The sequence below is a fragment of the Salmo salar genome, chromosome ssa25 (genome assembly GCF_905237065.1).
Source record: "Salmo salar chromosome ssa25, Ssal_v3.1, whole genome shotgun sequence".
In the NCBI taxonomy this organism is placed as follows: domain Eukaryota; kingdom Metazoa; phylum Chordata; class Actinopteri; order Salmoniformes; family Salmonidae; genus Salmo; species Salmo salar.
Window position 1 is genome coordinate 30,144,290 of NC_059466.1, and position 25,828 is coordinate 30,170,117.

At 43.5% G+C, this 25,828-nt stretch overlaps 1 protein-coding gene across 1 annotated transcript in view; it reads right to left on the minus strand.

Moving 5' to 3' along the window:
• LOC106586540 (ephrin type-A receptor 6) overlaps nucleotides 1-25,828 on the minus strand; it is a 256,053-nt gene that overhangs the window by 219,463 nt on the left and 10,762 nt on the right. Inside the window, exon 2 of the mRNA XM_045707380.1 lies at nucleotides 24,283-24,347. Coding sequence (XP_045563336.1) covers nucleotides 24,283-24,347 — 65 coding nt within the window. The remainder of the gene's footprint in view (nucleotides 1-24,282; nucleotides 24,348-25,828) is intronic.

Here is a 25,828-nt window from a genome sequence, read left to right on the forward strand (position 1 = left end):
AGAGGCAGCAGCAGTCTGGAATGTCAATGTGTGGCGCAGTCAGCTCTGACTGATGTGGGATCAGAGTGACGGCTGTATGCAGCGGTGCTGTCCACACACACACACACACACACACACACACACACACACACACACACACACACACACACACACACACACACACTGAGAAGTGTCAGGGCCTGTCGCTATTACTGCACGATGTCGCCAAGCATATAGATTACATCAGGTCACCCTGTCAGGTGAGTGTCTATATCAATACAACTGATCTTATGTTGATCAGATATGTCATTTCCTGAACCTACAAACCCACGGGACATCATAATATATACAACACTGGTGTTGAGACATCATCATGGCATGGAGCTGCATCACACAGACGACAGACAGACAGACAGACAGACAGAAAGACAGACTGCTGCTGCTGTTTTCACAGTCTGTTGCACTCAGTTGTCAGAAAGAGGACAGAGGGAGGAGAGAGGGAGAGAGCGGTAGAGAGAGGAGCAGCCATGTCTAAATGTGTGTATATTTCTGTCTGCCATCCCTGTGTCTGTCTGTCTGTCTGTCTGTCTATGTGTGTCTCCTATCCTGTAGTGTCCCACAGGATTGTGTGTCTCTCTCTCTCAGTAACAGCCTGGTTCTGACATTCCCAACAGAACAGAGCAGAGCCCATCTGACTGCAGTCTGCCCTGGTTAAACTGTCCTTACTGGAAAAATTAGCAGGACACAATAGAATGACCTGTCTACAGATCACTGAGATCAATTAAAGAAGAGAGAGAGAGTAGAGAGAGAGAGAGAAAGATGGGAAAAATTAAAAGACAACATATATGCTTTAGTAACAAGCTAGTATCTCCAGTTTTCCCTCGTCTCCTTCTAGGAGAGCAGAATAATGTTTCAGGTGAAGAGATCATCTCCAGCCCAGTGATCTCCTATATCCTCACAGCACAGAAACATTGCCTTTACATCACAGACGAAGTGAGAGAGGGAGGAGAGTGACAGAGGAGTGAGAAAGAGAGAGAGAGCGAGAGTGATTGAGATTGCGATGGAGAGAGATGGAAAGAGAGAGCGATAGAGAGGGATTGAGAGGAGGGAAATAAAGGTTCACAGTGTGTGTGGTGTAGAGGGAGGTTAACAGAGGTAAAACAAGGGTGGTGTCAGAGGGTCTCAGAGGAGACATGTGTTCAGGGGGCATTAGACCTGGGAGGGAGGGAAGGCTCTATCAATCTTCTCCTCCTGCCATCCCATTAACCATGTGGCAGGAACAGAACAGGAGCTATCCATTCCCAGCCCCAACCAGAGCAAAACTCATATTCACATTGAATTCTGGGGCGGAGAGCTGCTTTCTATATGCCCCCAAGCATTTCTCTGGTACAGAGTATGCACAGTGGCCTTAGAGGCAGGGAACTAGTTGAGATGTGCTCCAATTCAATTCATGAGACATTTCTGAGGAGCATTTCAAATCTCTGTTACTGTAAATCCATGCAGCTGCATGTAAATATTGATAATGTCAATGTTTTATATCCTGTCTGTGAAAGGCTGTGCCCTTCAGCCTCAGTACTGTATGTTAATGGGATATCATTGATTGTTGGGCTGGATGGAGAGGAGATTTATGGGATGGTGGAGATGGATGGATGAAGCCTGGCCGACCGTTGTCGTGCTGATGATCAGACAGATGTCAGAAGGTCAGGCTGGTTAGGTGGAGATGGACAATGGAGAGGCGGAGGCGGAGAGATGGAGAGGACAGGAATAACAATCAACTCATAGGAGAGGAGAGGTTATGGGTTTATATGGTAAGATGAAGGGCTCAGTGAAAAGACCAGAATAATATCTTTACAATAAGGTAATACACCATTTTTCTTGATTGTCTTACATGCACTTACTACAGCAGTAAAACATCATTTGAAATGGCTTTTTATTGCTGTCAGTACAGTGTGGGTGAGTAACAACACTCACTCAAAGGCCTCCAGAAGCATGGCCCTTTGGCCTTTCTCAGCTAGCAGTGTCTCCTCAGAGCTGAGCTGTGTTTAGAGCTGGAGACTAACAGTGGACAGCAGCCAGCCACCCTGTTAGCCATTTTCCAGCAGGACACACACACACACACACACCATCTCTGCCTGCGACCCTGGATGGCTATGCATTTAGAACAGGATGCCATATCCAGTGTGTGTGTGTCTGCTAGGCTGAGGGCTCTGTCACCCAGGAGAGAACTTGAACACCCAGTGCTGATTACCTTCCCATCTCCTCTCCAGTACTGACGTCAATGATGGGGGACAGGGGTGGCGGAGAGGGGGAGGAGGAGGAGGGGAGAAGGAGAAGGGAAATGTAGGAGGAAGAGGAAGAGAAGGGGATATGGAGGAAGGGCATCCTTCACTTGTCCTGACTTTGAGTGGAATGTGACACCCTCTCTCTGTCTGAACCCTCCTCTGCCCCTGTCCTGAATAAACTACATTTTTTCCTCTCCTCCATTTGCATCTCTCCGTTCCTCCCTCCATTCCTCATAGAATCTACATATTCCTCTCACTACCGCCACAGTGATACTGCCAAAACCCTGTCAGAGCCTGTCCCGCTGCCTGACACACACACACACACACACACACACACACACACACACACACACACACACACACACACACACACACACACACACAGAGAGAGAGAGACAGAGCTTGCCATCAGTGTGGTGGTACAGTAGGGGAGTGTATTACGAGCTGGCCCGGTGAGTCCCTGACAAGAAATGAGCCAATTAAGTCTTCCCCTGGCTCAGCTTAGAGCTGCTTATGGCAGAGGTCACATACACAACGCGCGTACACACCGTGCACACACACCACGCACACACACCACGCACACACACCCACCATGCACACACACACACTCTCAGGCAAAGGTCAGAAGAAGCCAGTAACACGCTAAATAATTCCTACTATTTTATCTTCCATCTCCGTAGGGGGCAGCAGCAAAACCAGCCATCAATTCAACTCAGATATACTACCTCAGTACGTTTATCTAAGGCATGGAATAATACCCATACCCTCTCATTCTCTCTCCTACAGCTGGTAATGGCATGGAGAAGAGGGCTTGGAGATAAGCCCACGGTAAAGTAATTGTAATGAATTACCCTGATTAAATATTGTAATGGAAGATTAAGACTCGGGAGTGAGAGGAGTTGTAAAGGCGTAGTGGGTGTGTGTGTGACGATTCTGTTGCCTATCATCCCTCTCATAGACTAACCTTCTCCCAAACACGGGCACGCTGACTGTCTACACATGCAGATAAATCCTCTAAACGTTCCCAAATGGACACTGTGCTATGTATTGTCTGTGTGTTCAGACACACACACACTGATTTGTTCAGGGCTTTATCCAGGTTACTCTGCCTCAGTGTTGTGTTGGAACACAATAACACAATAACCCGGCTGGGTATTATCATGTCGCATCATCACTACACAGCATAATAACACTGTCTGTCACACTGGGGAGTCTGTCTGTCTGGCTGATGAAAGGGAAGGCCACTGAAAACATGCAGAAAATGGAAAATAGTGGGAACCGAGTTACTGAGATTTCCCGCCCAAACCCAGTCCCTTTTCCCGGGATAAATAAATGTGAGAAACCGGTAAATTCTAATAAATAATTCCCATGAACAACATGACGTTAAATGGAACTGTTAAATTATATGCAATGTTTAAATCTGGCTTCTCCGGGGCCATGGCCTACTCTGCTATCTGAACGATCAATCATCAACACTCAGGGTGAGGACGGACAGCGCATCTCAGCATGGAGCGCAGTTCACAATGCATGTATCATCTCATCATGGAAACTTATTTTCTTGTGAAAATTAGGACTACATTTTCTGCAGCATAGCCTACGCTACAATAATATAAGGACTGAATGCGTGTCTAATTTATACATCTCCGTCTGGCTTTCAGGGGTCACCTTATTTTTTGAATTGCAGCTGCAGAGTTTTAAAACAGCCTATCACCCAAATATCATTACTATTATCTCTCCATAAATACCATTCAAATTGCATCCAAAATAGATAGGCCCAATCCTGTTCAACATACATTACCAGTCAAACGTTTTTTTTATAACTTTATTTTTTCTATTTTCTATATTGTAGAATAATAGAATACATAAACTACGAAATAACACATATGGAATCATGTTGTAACCAAAAAAGTGTTAACCTCTCTAGGGTCGGCGGGACGAAATCGTCCCACCTACGTAACAGCCAGTGGAATCCTGTGGCGCGTTATTCAAATACCTTAGAAATGCTATTACTTCAATTTCTCAAACATATGACTATTTTACAGCTATTTAAAGACAAGACTCTCGTTAATCTAACCACACTGTCCGATTTCAAAAAGGCTTTACAACGAAAGCAAAACATTAGATTATGTCAGCAGAGTACCCAGCCAGAAATAATCAGACACCCATTTTTCAAGCTAGCATATAATGTCACATAAATCCAAACCACAGCTAAATGCAGCACTAACCTTTGATGATCTTCATCAGATGACACACCTAGGACATTATGTTATACAATACATGCATGTTTTGTTCAATCAAGTTCATATTTATATCAAAAACCAGCTTTTTACATTAGCATGTGACGTTCAGAACTAGCAAACTTCCGGTGAATTTACTAAGAATTTACTAAATTACTCACGATAAACGTTCACAAAAAGCATAACAATTATTTTAAGAATTATAGATACAGAACTCCTCTATGCACTCGATATGTCCGATTTTAAAATAGCTTTTCGGTGAAAGCACATTTTGCAATATTCTAAGTAGATAGCCCTGGCCTATACTATACAGTATAGGCCAGGGTTCCCCAACTGGCGGTCCGCAGCCCGAATTTGGCCCATGGATAGTTTTCTGGGGGAATTTTTTTTTTCTTTTGAGGGGGGGGCATAATAGACTGTAAAAACACCAGGAAATCACCTCTAAGTGATTTTAATTTTGGAAATCTGTTCCCAAGTATTCCCTCGTATAATAGGGAGACATGAGATCATACAAAAATACATTTCCATTTTTGTCATTTAGCAGACGCTCTTATCCACAGCAACTAGGGTTAAGTGCCTTGCTCAACGGCACATCAACAGATGTTTCACCTTTTTCATTAAAAAAAACAGCAGCCTTTCGGTTACTGGCCCAACGCTCTTAACCACTAGGCTACCTAGTGAGCAAGGTTTGAGAAATGATTATGTTTTAGTCAAATATTATATCTGCTTCTTGCAGTCAATTTGCAGTCTACAAATGATTTGTAATTATGTTCCTGCCCTCCGACCATCGACTTAAGAAAAAATCGTCCCGCGGCTGAAGATAGTTGATGATCCCTGTCATCAACTATATTCTATGTATCGGATAATCACACAATCATTTGGGCTTTTTTGGGTTTGGGATCATAATATGTATTTAATATATGGCTCATCAGACTCAGGTAACATCAGGTTTGAATTTTCATGCTGATCAAAGCTCTAATCAAATCCAGACATATTTATATGCTTTATAATGCTTTTGAACGACTCTTCCATTTTGGGGGGGAAATACCAGGTTACCCGGGAGAAAAGTGATTTATTCTCTGGATGGAACATTTGTAAAATACAGGGAAAATATTCAACCTTAACAATGACTTCCCCTCAATAACAGACAGGCCGACGTCTCCATAGGGAACCAGGGAATGATGGCGTTTCTTCACTGTACAGTGTTACCAAGGTGGTTCAGGGAACCATGCTCACGTGATGAGTAGCCTTGCCTGAGACCGAAAGACTTATGTTAGACATTTACATTTGAGTAATTTAGTCGCTCTTTTCCAGAGCGATTTACATTTAATGCATTCTTGGTGAGACAACCAAATATCAAAGTCATATTAAGTACATTTTTGTTCAATAATGTAGCTATCAGCAAAGTCAGTGCTAGTAGGAAAAAGTCAAGTGCGAGTGTTAGTTCCTGTGGGAATGCCTATAGGCTTTAGCTCAGTGGGCTATCACAGTCTTATGCACAGACCACCAGGCAGTGTTGTGTAAACTCAGTTACATAACCCTGTCTTTCTCCCCTCCATGCAAGTCTCCCTGCCTCCCTGCTACAGTAGAGCCCGTCTAACAAGAGTTATAAATGGGATTAGTGCTTCTCTTTATGAAAGTCAACCATCCTTCTTTGAGATCCACCTGGCCGGTTAAATCTGTATTAGAAAGGTGTTTAGCAGAAACAAAAGAAAACATTAAGCTTTTAATCCCTTAAAGCTGCTTTATGTAATTTAATAAATAAACAGAAACGGTATCTCTAGCTCCACTCCAAGGAAATGACTCATGCATGGTTCAGCATTGTCTGTCTGTCTGTCTGTCTGTCTGTCTGTCTGTCTGTCTGTCTGTCTGTCTGTCTGTCTGTCTGTCTGTCTGTCTGTCTGTTGGGACTGAGAGGGGCTTATTGTGGAGCAGGCAGACAACATATCAGACATACCATACCCTCTTCTCACCTCTCTTTTCCAATGTCTCCTCTTCTCTCTCCTCCTGTCCTATATGTTCACCCTCTCCTCTTCGTTTACCGTCTCCCCTTCTCCTCCTCCCCTTTTCCTCCCTTCCCCTCACCTCCCCTCCCCGCCCCTCCCTTCTTTCCCCCTCTCCTCCCCTCCCCTTCCCTGTCCTCCCATCCCCTCCCCCCCTTCTCCTCCCCTCCCCTCCCCTCTCCTACCATCCCCTCTCCTCCCCTCCCCCTCATATTTTGCTGGTAATGTCTATTTCCAGACTCTGTAAGCTCATGGAACAAATACATTCATCTTCTACATATCCTTTTCCTGTGGGATAATTCAAAAACCTTGATTTTCTGTAAATTTGAAGCAGAATAAGCCGCTAATAATCAAAGTGCCAGTAATAACTGTAGTGGGATTTCCACTAACAAGGCTGGCTCTCTGCTACAGAATGTAAATATAGTTCTGCAGTCACCCACTGTGTGTGTGTGTGTGTGTGTGTGTGTGTGTGTGTGTGTGTGTGTGTGTGTGTGTGTGTGTGTGTGTGTGTGTGTGTGTGTGTATAGGCGTGTGTGTGTACGCGTGAATGTGTGTGTGTGTCTGTGAAGCCTGGGTGATGCCTGTTCATTAGCCAGTGTATTCCAGTGATGGGGGACTGCTGAGATACATTTAATTATTAATTGAGAGAAGCTGTCTCACACTGAGCCTAGGACAAATGAAAAAAAATATATTCCCAGGTAGCCTTGATAATCACGCCAAACACGCCCGTAGCAGTGAATTAACCACAGTTTTGGTCTGATTTCTTACGTGCTACACATGCTTATGTTGTCAAGCTGGGTGCTATATAAGCAACACTACAGTGTGCTTCCACTGACAGCTAAATCAGGTTTCTATGTTGCCTGCACCCCAACGAGAGTAAAGCCCCTTCACACTCAGGTCTTGAATAGAAAAGGCTACAAAACAGTCCCCACCCAGCAGTAGCAGGGATCAGCTGAGCCCATATTAGGGATGGGCCTGAGTAATGGTGTACTCGAACGGACGTCAAAGCTCCATCTTTAACCAGTGATATATATATTTTCAAGTACTGTAAAAGTATTTGGTGGAATGTACTTTGTGTCTGCCCAAAGACAACGTTCTTTGACTCCAGTGTTCCATTTGTGCGGGGTACAACAAAACATAAACCAAGCCAAGCATCGCATAGTTCTTCTCCCTGAATTCCCTTTCGCCCACCGCGTCTCATTCACTCAATTGCGTGTTACACATGCATGCTGAGTGTGCACCCAGGCTCCCGTTAGGCATACAGAAATAAATATGTGTTCCAACAATGAGCTGCAGTTCTGGGATAATTGCGTCCCGTCTATTTTCCGCTCATGCTACTTTGCTAACGTCTAGTGCCATTTATAATTGGTTAGGCTAAAGCCCCCCTAAACATAGACAATATTCCACTGCAAATATACAAAAACATTAGTTTGATAAAGACAGTGTATTTTCATCAGAATAATTAAGCATATGCCTACTCACCAAACAGATGTTGTGTCCATAATTCATCACCATGTGGTGTTCAATGAGGAATTGTTGATCTATTTAGAAAATTCCAAAGAACCGACAGAATAAACTACACTGAACAAAAAGATAAACTTAACATGCAACAATTTCAAAGATTTTACTGAGTTACAGTTCATATAAGGAAATCAGTCAATTCAAACAAATTCATAAGACCCCAATCTATGGATTTCACATGACTGGGCAAGAGCGCAGTCAGCAACCCCCCCTCAGATGATACAGCAAGTGAAGAAGCCGGATGTGGAGGGCTGGGTTTGGCGTAGTTAAACATGGTCTGCGGTTGTGAGAAAGGTTGGACGTACACCAAAATTCTCTAAAACGGCATTGGAGACGGCTTAAGGTAGATCAATTAACATTCAATTCTCAGGCAACAGCTCTGGTGGGCATTCCTGCAGTCAGCATGCCAGTTGCACGCTCTGTGGCATTGTGTTGTGTGACAAAACTGCACATTTTAGAGTGGCCTTTTATTGTCCCCAGCACAAGAGGCACCTGTCTAATGATCTTACTGTTTAATCAGATGCTTGAAATGCCACACCTGCCAGGTGGATGGATTATCTTGGCAAAGGAGAAATGCTCACTAACAGGGACGCAAACAAATTAGTGCACATTTGAAACAAAGCTATGCCATTGCACAGTCATAAGCTTCTTTCTACAAGCAAGCACCACTGCTGAGGTTACTGCATTTTGAAGATTGTTTTCCACAATATAATATAACCACTTGATTTTAGTTTCAAAAAAGGAATCTTAAATGGCACATGATTTTTTAATGACTGAAAATACATGTTCAGTGCATTCGGTAAGAATTCAGACGCCTTGACTTTTTCCACATTTTGTTACGTAACAGCCTTATTCTAAAATTGATTAAATTGTTTTTTCACCCTCATCAATCTACACACAATACTCCATAATGACAAAGCAAAAATGGTTTTTTAGAATTTTTTGTCAATTCATGTAAAATTAAAAACAGAAATATTACATTTGCATAGGTATTCAGACCCTTTACTCAGTACTTTGTTGAAGCATCTTTGGCAGCGATTATAGCCTTGAGTCTTCTTGGGTATCATGCTACAAGCTTGGCACCTTAATTTGGGGAGTTTCTCCCACTCTTCTCTGCAGATCCTCTCAAGCTCTGTCAGGTTGGGTGGGAAGTGTCGCTGCACAGCTATTTTAGATATTTCCAGAGATGTTCGATCAAGTTCAAGTCCGGGCTCTGGCTTGGCCAGTCAATGACATTGAGACTTGTCCTGAAGCCACTCCTGCTTTGTCTTGGCTGTGTGCTTAGGGTTGTTGTCCTGTTGGAAGGTGAGCCTTCGCCCCAGTCTGAGGTCCTGAGCACTCTGGAGAAGATTTTCATCAAGGATCTCTCTGTGCTTTACTCCATTAATCTTTCCCTTGATCCTGACTAGACTTCCAGTCCCTGCCGCTGAAAAACATCCCCACAGCATGATGCTGCCATCACCATGCTTCACCGTAGGGATGGTGCCAGGTTTCCTCCAGACGTAACGCTTGGCATTCAGGCCAAAGAGTTTAATCTTGGTTTCATCAAATCAGAGAATCTTGTTTCTCATGGTCTGAGAGTCTTTACGAAAACTCCAAGCGGGTTGTCATGTGCCCTTTACTGAGGAGTGGCTTCCGTCTGGCCAATCTACCATAAATACCTGATTGGTGGAGGGTTGCAGAGATGGTTGTCCTTCTGGAAGGTTCTACCATCTCCACTGAGGAACTCGAGCTCTGTCAGGGTGACCATCAGGTTCTTGGTCACCTCCCTGACCAAGGCCCTTCTTCCCCGTTTGCTCAGTTTGGCAGGGCGGCCAGCTCTAGGAAGAGTCTTTGTGGTTCCAAACTTCTTCCATTTAAGAATGATGCAGGCCACTGTGTTCTTGGGGACCTTCAATACTGCAGACATTTTTGTACCCTTCCTCAAATCTGTGCATCGACACAATCCAATCTCGGAGCTCTACAGATAATTCCTTCGACCTCATGGCTTGGTTTTTGCTCTGATATGCACTGTCAATGGTGGGACCTTATATAGACAGGTGTGTGCCTTTCCAAATCATGTCCAATCAATTGAATTTACCACAGGTGGACTCCAATCAAGTTGTAGAAACATCAAGGATCATCAATGGAAACTGGATGCACCTGTGCTCAATTTCTGAGTCTCATAGCAAAGGGTCTGACGACTTAGGTATTTCAGTTTTTTATTTTTTATACATTTGCAAGAAAATTCAAAAATGTGTTTTTGCTTTGTCATTTTGCGGTATTGTGTGTAGATTGATCCAATTTAGAATACGGCTATAACGTAACAAAATGTGGAAAAGTCAAGGGGTCTGAATACTTTCGGAATGCACTGTATATGTGCACATTTTGCAAGTTGGATTTTTTATTTGTAATAGTTATGCTAAATTAGGCATTGTTGCGCACTGTTGGCATATAGATAAATGTGCACATATTTCTTTCCAGTGCATGCCTTTTATTTTTTTTGTTGAGTAGTGAAACATAAAAAAAAAATGTAAAATGTCCATCCCTAGGCCATATCTCTCACGCCTTCACACCACAGGCTGTAAACCAACAGGATGGGCCTGGATAATGTTTCACCACTCTCTAAAGGAAACAACATGACAGATACTTGGCTAAGCTTGTTTTCTATAGTAGAGAATAATACCACCGCCTAAACCTCTTCAATGATAGGGCAAAATGTTGATTTCCGCCTAAATACACATACCCAAATGAAATGATTTTTCATTAGATGCCCATAAACAATAACTGGTAATGTTGCATAGTTTTAGAAAGGTCTGAAACTCACCTTTTTGGGACAAATAGTTATAAATTGCTGAGATGTACTCCCTTTGGAAAGAGAGCTTGAAATGACTGAAATGCTTACTAAATATAATAACAATCAAATTATAAACAACTTACTCTAAGATTTCCCCTTTCTTATAACTAAAATACATACAGTTGAAGTCAGAAGTTTACATACACTTAGGTTGGAGTCATTAAAACTCGTTTTTCAACCACTCCACAAATTGCTTGTTAACAAACTATAGTTTTGGCAAGTCAGTTAGGACATCTACTTTGGGCATGACACAAGTAATTTTTCCAACAATTGTTTACAGACAGATTATTTCACATATAATTCACTGTATCACAATTCCAGTGGGTCAGAAGTTTACATACACTAAGTTGACTGTGCCTTTAAACAGCTTGGAAAATTCCAGAAAATGATGTCATGGCTTTAGAAGCTTCTGATAGGCTAATAGACATCATTTGAGTCAGTTGGAGGTGTACCTGTGGATGTATTTCAAGGCCTACCTTCAAACTCAGTGCCTCTTTGCTTGACATCATGGGAAAATCAAAAGAAATCAGCCAAGACCTCAGATTTTTTTTTTAGAAAAGTCTGGTTCATCATTGGGAGCAATTTCCAAATGGCTGAAGGTACCATGTTCATCTCTACAAACAATAGAAGGCAAGTTTAAACACCATGGGACCCCGCAGCCATCATACCGCTCAGGAAGGAGACGCATTCTGTCTCCTAGAGATGAACGTACTTTGGTGCGAAAAGTGCAAATCAATCCCAGAACAACAGCAAAGGACCTTATGAAGATGCTGGAGGAAACAGGTACAAAAGTATCTATATCCACTGTAAAACGAGTCCTATATCGACATAACCTGAAAGAAGCCACTGCTCCAAAACCGCCATAAAAAAGCCAGACTACGGTTTGCAACTGCACATGGGGACAAAGATTGTACTTTTGGGAGAAATGTCCTCTGGTCTGATGAAATAAAAAATAGAACTGTTTGGCCATAATGACCATCGTTATGTTTGGAGGGAGAAGGGGGAGGCTTGCAAGCCAAAGACCACCATCCCAACCGTGAAGCACGGGGTTGGCAGCATCATGTTGTGGGGGTGCTTTGCTGCAGGAGGGACTGGTGCACTTCACAAAATAGATGGCATCATGAGGGAGGAAAATTAGGTGGATATATTGAAGCAACATCTCAAGACATCAGTCAGAAAGTTAAAGCTTGGTCGCAAATGGGTCTTCCAAATGGAAAATGACCCCAAGCATACTTCCAAAGTTGTGGCAAAATGGCTTAAGGTCAACAAAGTGTGCGAGCAAGGAGGCCTACAAAACTGACTCAGTTACACTAGCTCTGTCAGGAGGAATGGGCCAAATTTCACCCAACTTATTGTGGGAAGCTTGTGGAAGGCTACCTGAAACGTTTGACCCAAGTTAAACAATTTAAAGGCAACGCTACCAAATACTAATTGAGTGTATGTAAGCTTCTGACCCACTGGGAATGTGATGAAAGAAATAAAAGCTGAAATAAATCATTCTCTCTCTCTATCTCTACATTTCACATTCTTAAAATAAAGTGGTGATCCTAACTGACCTAAGACAGGGAATTTGTACTAGGATTAAATGTCAGGAATTGTGAAAAATTGAGTTTAAATGTATTTGGCTAAGGTGTATGTAAACTTCTGACTTCAACTGTAATATTAGCACTATTTCATATAACTGATGACAGAGAATTATCCTAAATGTCCACTGAGTGGCGTAGAGACACATTTCAAATATGTGCAGGTTCGGTACAACTCCTACTTTAAGCATGAAGTGATTTCATCCGTCTGTGACAAAAAAAAGTGGTCTTGTATCAATTCTATGAAATTATTTTGTATTTTTTCATGTTGAAAGCTCTAAATCTGGCTAAGAATATCATATCGAGATTAAACTAATATTGTTGCATCCGCTAGACTCCCGTTTCATATGCACTATTGCAAGCTGTGAGTTTCACAGGCACAGGAAATCGTTCCTTTGTCTGCATAAGCCAGAAAATGTGACACGTCACTCCCTATGCAAATGTTGTGTCTGAAACCTGACACTGAAACCTGAGATGAGGCTTTCTGGCACGGGACACTATGACGTTCACAGAGCACTTTGTACACCAAAATGTCAGCCAGAACTGGTCTAGAAACGCTCAAAATCCCCCATATAGGGAACTTAACATCTAAGAGGTTGGCTGTATTTATGTTCACAACTTTTTACTGTGTCAGTAAAATGCAGTCTATGGATAGCATATTCATATTTGGATCCAGAATGGCTATACATAGGCCTATACTGCAGGTCTGAGACAGAGTGTGAAAGTGAAGATTTTCTTTCGCTACAACTACACAACAACAAGGGTATGACATACCACCTTTAACAGACCTAAAACTCATCAAAAAGCAAGTATGGCCATCCTGGAGCATGTAGAGACAGAGATAGTTCTGACAGGTGTGCTTTACCATGCTCTATAATGTCCTGGTATGATAGCGGATGTAAGCTAGCTGCTGCCAACCTGCCATGCTCAGATATCTGACTGTGTCTAATAGACAGGGGATTGGCTACTCTCTTCTACCAGGTAGCGAGGGATTCAGACTATTGTACTGCCCTCTAGACCTCCCTCCAGACCTCCCTTCTTCCCTCCAGACCTCCCTTCTTCCCTCTAGACCTCCCTCCTTCCCTCTAGACCTCCCTCCAGACCTCCCTTCTTCCCTCCAGACCTCCCTTCTTCCCTCTAGACCTCCCTCCTTCCCTCTAGACCTCCCTCCAGACCTCCCTTCTTCCCTCCAGACCTCCATTCTTCCCTCCAGACCTCCCTCCTTCCCTCTAGACCTCCCTCCAGACCTCCCTTCTTCCCTCCAGACCTCCCTCCTTCCCTCTAGACCTCCCTCCAGACCTCCCTTCTTCCCTCCAGACCTCCCTCCTTCCCTCTAGACCTCCCTCCAGACCTCCCTTCTTCCCTCCAGACCACCCTCCAGACCTCCCTCCAGACCTCCCTCCTTCCCTCCAGACCTCCCTCCTTCCCTCTAGACCTCCTTCCAGACCTCCCTCCTTCCCTCCAGACCTCCCTCCAGAAATCCCTCCTTCCCTCCAGACCTCCCTCCTTCCCTCCAGACCTACTTCCTTCCCTCCAGATCTACCTTCCTTCAGACCTCCCTCCTTCCCTCCAGACCTCCCTCCTTCCCTCCAGACCTCCTTCCTTCCCTCCAGACCTCCCTCCAGACCTCCCTCCTTGGCTCCACACATCCCTCCAGACCTCCCTCCTTCCCTTCAGACCTCCCTCCTTCCCTCTAGACCTCCCTCCAGACCTCTCTCCTTCCCTCCAGACCTCCCTCCAGACCTCCCTCCTTCCCTCTATACCTCCCTCCCTCTAAACCTCCCTCCAGACCTCCCTCCTTCCAGACCTCCTTCCCTCCCTCCAGACCTCCCTCCCTCTCTCCGTCTGCAACTCTCACCTTACCGTGTTAAATATTCATAGGAAACTGGTTTTCTGGCCAAGCAAAGGATGAGAAAGGAAGAGGAGAGGAGGGAGAGGAAGAGGAGTGGATAGGAGATGAGGGAGAGGAAGAGGAAAGGAGGGAGAGGAGAGGGTTTGACAGCTTAATCATGGAGTCAGAGCTGCAGACAGGACAGGTCTTCTCTCTGCTGCCTCTGGCTGTCATAACCACCTACATGATGTAATCACCTCTCCTCTCCTGACATCCAGCAGACAGAGCAGAGACAGAGCAGACAGGGCCATAGAGATACACAGAGGTATAGACTACAGACAGACAGGACCATAGAGACACACAGCGGTATAGATTAGGGACAGATAGCACCATAGAGATACAGTGTGGTACAGACTAGAGACAGGCAGGGCCATAGAGATTAGAGGTCGACCGATTAATCGGAATGGCTGATTAATTAGGGCCGATTTCAAGTTTTCATAACAATCGGAAAACGGTATTTTTGGATTATTTTTTTACATTATTTAATTTTAAATTTTTTACACCTTTATTTAACTAGGCACGTTAGTTAAGAACACATTCTTATTTTCAATGACGGCCTAGGAACGGTGGGTTAACTGCCTTGTTCAGGGGCAGAACGACAGATTTTTACCTTGTCAGCTCGGGGATTCAATCTTGCAACCTTACGGCTAACTAGTCCAACGCTCTATCCACCTGCTTTACATTGCACTCCACGAGGAGCCTGCCTGTTACGCAAATGCAGTAAGAAGCCAAGGTAAGTTGCTAGCTAGCATTAAACTTATCTTATAAAAAACAATCAATCAATCAATCATAATCACTAGTTAACTACACATGGTTGATGATATTACTAGTTTATCTAGCCTGTCCTGCGTTGCATATAATCGCTTAGGTACACGTTGCTCCAACCATAAACATCAATGCCTTTCTTAAAATTAATACACAAGTATATATTTTTAAACCTGCATATTTAGTTAATATTGCCTGCTATCATGGATTTCTTTTAACTAGGGAAAATGTCTCACTTCTCTTGCAACAGAGTCAGGGTATATGCAGCAGTTTGGGCCGCCTGGCTCGTTGCGAACTAATTTGCCAGAATTTTACGTAATTATGACATAACATTGAAGGTTGTGCAATGTAACAGGAATATTTAGACTTAGGGATGCCACCCGTTAGATAAAATACGGAACGGTTCCGTATTTCACTGAAAGGAAAAACGTTTTGTTTTCGAGATGATAGTTTCCGGATTCGACCATATTAATGACCAAAGGCTCGTATGTCTGTGTGTTATTATGTTATAATTAAGTTTATGATTTGATAGAGCAGTCTGACTGAGCAGTGGTAGGCAGCAGCAGGCTCGTAAGCATTCATTCAAACAGCACTTTTGTGCATTTTGCCAGCAGCTCTTCACTGTGCTTCAAGCATTGCGCTGTTTATGACTTCAAGCCTATCAACTCCCAAGATTAGGCTGGTGTAACCGATGTGAAATGGCTAGCTAGTTAGCGGGTGCGCGCTAATAGCGTTTCAAACGTCACTCGCTCTGAGACTTGGAGGAGTTGTTCCCAATGCTCTGCATGGGTAACGCTGCTTCGAGGGTGGCTGTTGTCGATGTGTTCCTGGTTCGAGCCCAGGTAGGAGTGAGGAGAGGGACGGAAGCTATACTGTTACACTGGCAATACTAAAGTGCCTATAAGAACATCCAATAGTCAAAGGTATATGAAATACAAATCGTATAGAGAGAAATAGTCCTATAATTCCTATAATAACTACAACCTAAAACTTCTTACCTGGGAATATTGAAGACTCATGTTAAAAGGAACCACCAGCTTTCATATGTTGTCATGTTCTGAGCAAGGAACTTAAACGTTAGCTTTCTTACATGGCACATATTGCACTTTTACTTTCTTCTCCAACACTTTGTTTTTGCATTATTTAAACCAAATTGAACATGTTTCATTATTTATTTGAGGCTAAATTGATTTTATTGATGTATTATATTAAGTTAAAATAAGTGTTCATTCAGTATTGTTGTAATTGTCATTATTATAAATACATTTCGGGAAAAATCGGCCGATTAATCGGCAGCGGCTTTTTGGGCCCCCAATAATCGGCACCGGTATCGGCGTTGAAAAATCATAATCGGTCGACCTCTAATAGAGATACACAGAGATAGAGATTAGGGACAAACAGGGCCACATAGATACACTGAGCTATAGATTAGGGGCAGACAGGGCCATAGAGATACAGTGTGGTATAGACTACAGACAGACAGGACCATAGAGATACACAGAGGTATAGATTAGGGACAGACAGGGCCATAGAGATACACAGAGGTATAGATTAGGGACAGACAGGACCATAGAGATACAGTGTGGTACAGGGGCAGATAACACCATAGAGATACAGTGTGGTACAGACTAGAGACAGACAGGGCTATAGAGATACACAGAGGTATAGATTAGGGACAGACAGGACCATAGAGATACACAGAGGTATAGATTAGGGACAGACACGTCCATGTAGATACACTGAGCTATAGACTAGAGACAGATAGCACCATAGAGATACAGTGTGGTACAGGGGCAGATAACACCATAGAGATACAGTGTGGTACAGACTAGAGACAGACAGGGCCATAGAGATACACAGAGGTATAGATTAGGGACAGACACGTCCATGTAGATACACTGAGCTATAGACTAGAGACAGATAGCACCATAGAGATACAGTGTGGTACAGGGGCAGATAACACCATAGAGATACAGTGTGGTACAGACTAGAGACAGACAGGGCCATAGAGATACACAGAGGTATAGATTAAGGACAGAGAGGGCCATATAGATACACTGAGCTATAGATTAGGGACAGACAGGGCCATAGAGATACACAGAGAGGTAAAGAAGATAGAGACAGGGTGGTAGACATAGAAAGACAGAGAGAATGTTTCAGAGAGGTGAAGAAAGTGAAAGCCTCAGAAATACAGAGGCACAGATGGGATCTGCCAGACGAAAGGCTGGTATAGAGGGGAGAGGCTATAAAGACAGAGGGAGGAGGTTAGGGCAGGGGTGTCAAACTCATTTTCCCCGCAGGCCACATTTATTCTTCACGGAGGTCCAGAGAGCCGGATTTAAAATGTATTACATTTCCTTTATCCATCGCTTTTGGATTTTGAATCCTCCCTGACTGTCTAGCTTTCGTTTCGATGACTGTTAGCAAGCTGGACAGACTGAAGAGACTATAAATGTAGGCCATTGTCATTTCTGCACAGTTTCCATTAGGTTTTAGTCATTTCAATGTCGATTGAAAAAATGTCATTCAATTGTATTTTTTTTTACTCAAACCACCCGCCGGCCGGATTGAATGGGCTAACGTTCGTTAGAGAGAAGTTATTAAAGAGCTACTGAGATGAAGGGAGAGGTTAGAGAGTTCACTTATAGAGCTACTGGGAAACAGTTTGTCAAGAGGTAATCTGAACAGTCTTCCAGTATGAATGGACAGTCATCCAATCTATTCACCCACAGCCACGTCACGTTAGACCCAGCCGTGCTCGTATCAGACATCCCAAATACAGACCTAGGTCTTCCAGTATGAACGGACAGTTGTCCACTCTATTCACACACAGCCACGTCATGTTAGATCCAGCCGTGCTCGTACCAGACATCCCAAATTGAATCCAAATCGTTTCTTTTCACTCACATTGAAAGAGTCTATTATAACTTTCTATGGCCCTTTAGTATTGAGTGAAGTTGGGAATTGAAAAAAAGATTGAACGTGAGAGAGGTTCCTCAGAGACCAGTGCTATCTCACTCAGTTCTATCCTTTTTCTCTCTAGAGGTCTTGAAATACAACAGACCTGAGAACACCCACACACACAGTGAAATTTTAGGACCTTTTGGAGTGTAAAAATGTTTGACCATTAAATATCCTATTTTCCCTAACCCTAAACCTAACCCTTAACCTATCCCTAACCTTAACCCCAAAAACCCTAAACCTAACCATAACCATAGGCCTAACCCTAAACCTAAACCTAACCCTAAACCCAAAACCCTAAACCTAACCCTTACCCTTAAAATAACATTTGAACAAATTCTGGACCTGATATTTTCCTACCTTTTCAGAACATTCAGGTGAAATGTTAGAACACTGGGGTTCTGATAATGTAGGAAAACAAACAAACACACACACACACACACACACACACACACACACACACACACACACACACACACACACACACACACACACACACACACACACACACACACACACACACACACACACACACACACAAGGATATGGACAGACAGTGGCAAGTGAAATTGAAGGACTTTCAAGTACTTTTTCAAGCACTAATATTTATTTTCAAGTACCATCAATTTGAAATAGGTCCTATTATGCAATTCTTTCTGGTCACCAACAGATGGCAGTATATCGCTACAACCGCATGAAAAAACAAACAACTAACTTACCATTCAAATCAAATCAAATGTTATTGGTCACACACATATATTTAGCAGATGTTATTGCGGGTGTAGCGAAATGCTTGTGTTCCTAGCTCCAACAGTGAAGTAGTATCTAACAATTCACAACAATACACACAAATCTCTCAATGGAATTAAGAAATATATAAATATTATGACGAGCAATGTCGGAGTGGCATTGACTAGAATACAATTGAATACAGTATATCCATATGAAATGAGTAAAACAGTATGTAAACATTATTAGAGTGACCAGTGTTCCATTATTAAAGTGAACCGTGATTCCATGTCTATGTACGTAGGGCAGCAGCCTCTAAGGTGCAGGGTTGAGTAACCGGGTGGTAGGTGGCTAGTGATGGCTATTTAACAGTCTGAGCTAGAAGATGTTTTTCAGTCTCTCTGTCCCAGCTTTGATGCACCTGTACTGACCTGGCCTTCTGAATGATAGCAGAGTGAAAAGGCTGGTTGATGTCCTTGATAATCTTTTTGGCATTCCTGTGACATCAGGTACTGTAGATGTCCTGGAGGGCAGACAGTGTGCCCCTGGTGATGCACTGGGCAGACCTCACTACCCTCTGGAGAGCCCTGCAGTTGCGGACGGTGCAATTGCCATACCAGGCGGCGATACAGCCCGACAGGATGCTCTCAATGGTGCATCTGTAAATGTTTGTGAGGATCTTAGGGGCCAAGCCAAATTTCTTCAGCCTCCTGAGGTTGAAGAGGCACTCTTGGGCTTTCTTCACCACACTGTCTGTGTGGGTGGACCATTTCAGACTGTCAGTGATGTGTACAGTACACTGAGGAACTTAAAGCTTTTCACCTTCTCCACTGTGGTCCTGTTGATGTTCTACTCAATAATATGTGTTTCACTACTTATTTACTAAATACATGAGTGGTAAGTCTAAGACTGATGATGTTGACTGATTTCCTTATATGAACTGTAACTCAGTACAATCTTTGAAATTGTCCCGGACTTGAAGTTTGGGAACCATTGTATGTCTAACTTCTCTCCCTGCTTGCTTTAATGCTTCCTCTCTCTATGTATTTCCTTTGCCTCCTTCATTGCAACCTGACTCACCACTGTCTGTCTCTATAAAGAAAAGGTATTTTGTTATGAGAACTTAAAATAGCCCATCTTTTGATTATAGCGAGCTTAATTTCAGTCAACTGCTCCTGCTGAGGTCAGGCTCTGTACAACGTTAGCTTCTAATTTCATCCTTCTAGCCAGCTAGTTATAGGTAGCTACCTGGCTAATGTTTACCTGGCGCCGACAAAGATGGTCGCCTCGCTTCACGTTCTTAGGAAACTATGCAGTATTTCGCTTTTTTATGAATTATTTATTACACTGATACCCCAGGAAATCTTAAGTCTTATTACATTCAGCCGGGAAGAACTATTGGATATAAGAGCAACGTCAACTCAACAACATTATGACCAGGAATACAACTTTCCCGAAGCGGAACCTCTGTTTGGACCACCACCCAGGAAAATGGGTCGGATCCCAGCCGGCGACCCAAAACAACGGCGCCGCAGAAGGGGCAGACGGAGTGGTCTTCTGGTCAGGCTCCGTAGACGTGCACATCGCTCACCTCTCCCAAGTACACTACTCGCCAATGTCTAGTCTCTTGACAACAATGTAGACAAAATTCGAGCAAGGGTTGCCTTCCAGAGAGACATCAGAGATTGTAACATTCTCTGTTTCACAGAAACATGGCTCACTTGGGATACGTTTTCAGAGTTTGTACAGTCACCCGGTTTCTTCACGCATCGCACCGACAGAAACAAACATCTCTCTGGTAAGAAGAAGGGCAGGGGTGTATGCCTTATAATTAACGAGTCATGGTGTGATCATAACAACATATAGGAACTCAAGTCCTTTTGTTCACCTGACCTAGAATTCCTTACAATCAAATGCCGACCACATTATCTACCAAGAGAATTCTCTTCGATTATAATCACAGCCGTGTATATCCCCCCCAAGCAGACACATCAACGGCCCTGAAAGAACTTCATTGGACTCTATATAAACTGGAAACCACATATCCTGAGGCTGCATTTATTGTAGCTGGGGGTTTTAACAAGGCTAATCTGAAAACAAGGCTCCCTAAATTTTATCAGCATATCGAATGCGCGACCCGGGCTGGCAAAATTCTGGATCACCGCTACTCCAACTTCCGCGACGCATACAAAGCCCTCCCCCGCCCTCCTTTCGGGAAAATCTGACCATGACTCCATTTTGTTGCTCCCAGCCTATAGACAGAAACTAAAACAGGAAACACCCGTACTCAGGTCTGTTCAACGCTGGTCCGACCAATATGACTCCACGCTTCAAGATTGCTTCGATCACGTGGACTGGGATATGGTTCGGATAGCCTCAGACAACAACATTGATGTATACGCTGATTCGGTGAGCGAGTTTATTAGCAAGTGCATCGGTGATGTTGTACCCACGGTGACTATTAAAACCTTCCCCAACCAGAAACTGTGGATTGATGGCAGCATTCGCACAAAACTGAAAGCGCGAACCACTGCTTTTAATCATGGCAAGGCGACCGGAAACATGACCGAATACAAACAGTGTAGCTATTCCCTCCACAAGGCAATCAATCCAGCTAAGCATCAGTATAGAGACAAAGTAGAGTCGCAATTCAAAGGCTCAGACACGAGACGTATGTGGCAGGACACCGATGTCTTGCTCCCAGACAAACTAAACAACTTCTTTGCCCGCTTTGAGGACAATACAGTGCCACTGACACGGCCCGCTACCAAAACCTGTGGGCTCTCCTTCACCGCAGCCAACGTGAGTAAAACATTTAAACGTGTTAACCCTCACAAGGCTGCCGGCCCAGACAGCATCCCTAGCCATGTCCTCAGAGCATGCGCAGACCAGCTGGCTGGTGTGTTTACGGACATATTCAATCAATCCTTATCCCAGTCTGCTGTTCCCACATGCTTCAAGAGGGCAACCATTGTTCCTGTTCCCAAGAAAGCTAAGGTAATTGAGCTAAACAACTATCGCCCAGTAGCACTTCATTCCATCATCATGAAGTGCTTTGAGAGACTAGTCAAGGATCATATCACCTCCACCCTACCTGACAACCCTAGACCCACTCCAATTTGCTTACCGCCCCAATAGGTCCACAGATGACGCAATCGCAATCACACTGCACACTGTCCTAACCCATCTGGACAAGAGGAATACCTACGTAAGAATGCTATTCATCGATTACAGCTCAACATTTAACACCATAGTACCCTCCAAACTTGTCATTAAGCTCGAGACCCTGGGTCTCGACCCCGCCCTGTGCAACTGGGTGCTGGACTTTCTGACGGGCCGCCCCCAGGTGGTGAGGGTAGGAAACATCTCCATCCCGCTGATCCTCAACACTGGGACCCCACAAGGGTGCGCTCTCAGCCCTCTCCTGTACTCCCTGTTCACCCATGACTGCGTGGCCAAGTACACCTACAAATCAATCATCAAGTTTGCAGACAAAACTACAGTGGTAGGCTTGATTACCAACAACGACGAGACGGCCTACAGGGAGGAGGTGAGGGCCCTCAGAGTGTGGTGTCAGGAAAGTAACCTCACACTCAACGTCAACAAAACAAAGGAGATGATCGTGGACTTCAGGAAACAGCAGAGGGAGCACCCCCCTATCCACATCGATGGGACAGTAGTGGAGAAGGTGGAAAGTTTTAACTTCCTCGGCGTACACATCACGGACAAACTGAAATGGTCCACCCACACAGACAGCGTGGTGAAGAAGGCGCAGCAGCGCCTCTTCAACCTCAGGAGGCTGAAGAAATTTGGCTTGTCACCAAAAACACTCAAAACATTTTACAGATGCACAATCGAGAGCATCCTGTCGGGCTGTATCACCGCCTGGTACGGCAGCTGCTCCGCCCACAACCGTAAGGATAAACAGAGGGTAAGTGAGGTCTGCACAACGCATCACCGGGGGCAAACTACCTGCCCTCCAGGACACCTACACCCCCCGATGTCACAGGAAGGCCAAAAAGATCATCAAGGACATCAACCACCCAAGCCACTGCCTGTTCACCCCGCTATCATCCAGAAGGCGAGGTCAGTACAGGTGCATCACAGCTGGGACCGAGAGACTGAAAAACAGCTTCTATCTCAAGGCCATCAGACTGTTAAACAGCCATCACTAACATTGAGTGGCTGCTGCTAACATATTGATTCAAATCTCTAGCCACTTTAATAATTAAAAATTGGATGTAATAAATGTATCACTTGTCACTTTAAACAATGCCACTTTATATAATGTTTACATACCCTACATTACTCATCTCATATGTATATAGTGTACTCTATACCATCTACTGCATCTTGCCTATGCCGTTCGGTCATCGCTCATCCATATATTTATATGTACATATTCTTATTCATTCCTTTACACTTGTGTGTATAAGGTAGTTGTTGTGAAATTGATAGATTACTTGTTAGATATTACTGCATGGTCGGAACTAGAAGCACAAGCATTTCGCTACACTCGCATTAACATCTGCTAACCATGTGTATGTGACCAATAAAATTGGATTTGATTTGAGCCCTTAAGCTACCTAGCTAGCTAGACATCTGACTGAAATATCAGCATCTTTTTAATAGTTGTACACTCATTCTCCGAGAGTCTGTTGACACGGCAGGAGTTGAGGGATGTTAAAAGAATTCCCACCGTCAGCAGCGTCTCTCTGCTACTTGCCACTGTAGGTCTGTGCTGAGGTAGTTCGTTTTACCTCTCGGCCTTTGTCTTGGGCGGAGATTCCCGTTAGACAGAGTGGTAAATGAATGCGCTGCTAACAAAGCAAATCCAGGGGAGCAGGCAAACATAACAAGCATACATGAATCATTCATGATTACACTCATTCGCAGAGGTATAAGCTTTCTGAGCGTTGATCAAGGCTAGGAACGCAATATGTAGGTATACGATAATTAACAAAATGGTGAGTAAATGCTATTTCACAAATATAAAGGTGTGTAAACAGCGATTACGTGCGTTTAACCTCCACTACAACCCTGGTTGGGTCTGGCAAAACCCATTCATAAACATCAATATCCTGCCAGGCAGGTTGAATCTACATTTTCCCGGGATTTTTGCTATCAATATGATGTTTGGTGGCACCTAATCAGTCAGTTCTGTCCTGTCTGGCTGAGTGGCCGTGTGGGTGGAATGAGTGAGCTCGTCTGGCATCCAGAGCGCCAAACACGTGAGGAAATAAAACTTGGTAGACTGCCTGAAATGTATTCACAAGACCAATACATTTTTCTAATATTTTCATATTAACATATTTCATCATTTCTGTTCTCCTCTCATTTTAAGTACTTTTCAAGTACCAACTTGAGAAAATATCTGATTTTCAAAGTATTCTAGTACTTGAATTTCAGAGTGCCAAATTACTTTAAGCACCTCAAGCACCTTGTGCGAACCCTGACACACACATACACACAAACCCAAACACACACTCTCTTACCCCATTCATGGGATAGGTATTCCATCCCAGCTCTCCCAAAACAGAGGTGGTGTCCAGCAGTACCACTGAAACAGAACAGGAGAGAGAAACACAACCATTAGCATAATGTTGATATACATAGATCACTGTTTCCACCTCAGTAATTGAAATATAGCTCATAAATGTTCTCATTTAGACTTTTGTATCTTAACAAAAATGAGTTTTTCACCCAGATGAATATTTGCGGTGGGTCCATTTCAGTAAAGCATTATTTCAGAGCTGAAGAGACAAATTTAGGCCTGATAGATTGCAGTCAGATTGCTGTCAACAGTCTCTCTCTCTCTCCCATTCACTGGCTTTATTTCAATGTCACTCAGATAATAAGGGCTTCTTGTAATGTCCCCAGAGTTTGCTTGCAGCACCAGATAAGATTACAAATACCCGTCCCTCCGTCCTAAACCATTTCAGTGTAATATCCGGCTATTTATTGTGAATGGGTCTCTGTAATTCATGTACATTATGTATACAGTAGCATGCAAATTGTATACACAGTTGCGTGGATTCTGATAGATTCTGTTGATAGCTTTGACTGTAATAGGAAAACAGGTCATTGACCTTCTGATATAAAATCCATTGAAATACCAGTAACTTTATTCGTGAAAAGTGATTAATCTTTACATACTTGTTGATTTTAGCAGAGAGGAATGTCACTCCCAGAACCTTTCAGGGGTTTTCTATTGAGGCTTATCACTTAGTCAATATTCCAAGTTCACTGCTCCCAGGCAGCAGCATCAGGAACTTGAGTCTGTCAAAATATTATAGTTCTAAAACATCTTTCCATCTCTGTCTCTCTCAAGGACAGAAAGCTAAATAATTCAGGATCAGAATGTCATTAGGCAAACTTCACTTTTATAAAGACTAGAATAATAATCTCGGTCTTTCTGAGCAGTGGGTGGATGGATTAGAGGTTTAACCTTCAACTTCACACATGAAGTCTCTTATAAGAATCTGTGTTTGAACATTATCTGTGTTCTCTGTCTCTACTCTAAAAGTGATGTAACCTTAACTGCAGAATCTAAACACGATATAGATGCATTAACATGACTTTTACCATACATTAGCAAACCAGGGAGAATTTCCATGATTGTGAATGTCAAGCCAGCATTTCTGACAAAAACTGTCCAACCAGTTCATGAGCCCTTGTGTGTTGTCAGTATGTGTGTGTGTTGTCAGTATGTGTGTGTTGTCAGTGTGTATGTGTGTGTGTTGTCAGTGTGTATGTGTGTGTGTTGTCAGTGTGTATGTGTGTGTGTTGTCAGTATGTGTGTGTGTGTGTTGTCAGTGTGTATGTGTGTGTGTTGTCAGTGTGAATGTGTGTGTGTTGTCAGTATGTGTGTGTGTGTGTTGTCAGTATGTGTGTGTGTGTTGTCAGTGTGTATGTGTGTGTGTTGTCAGTGTGTATGTGTGTGTGTTGTAAGTATGTGTGTGTGTGTATGTGTGTGTGTTGTCAGTATATGTGTGCGTCTTGTCAGTGTGTATGTGTGTGTGTTGTCAGTGTGTGTGTGTG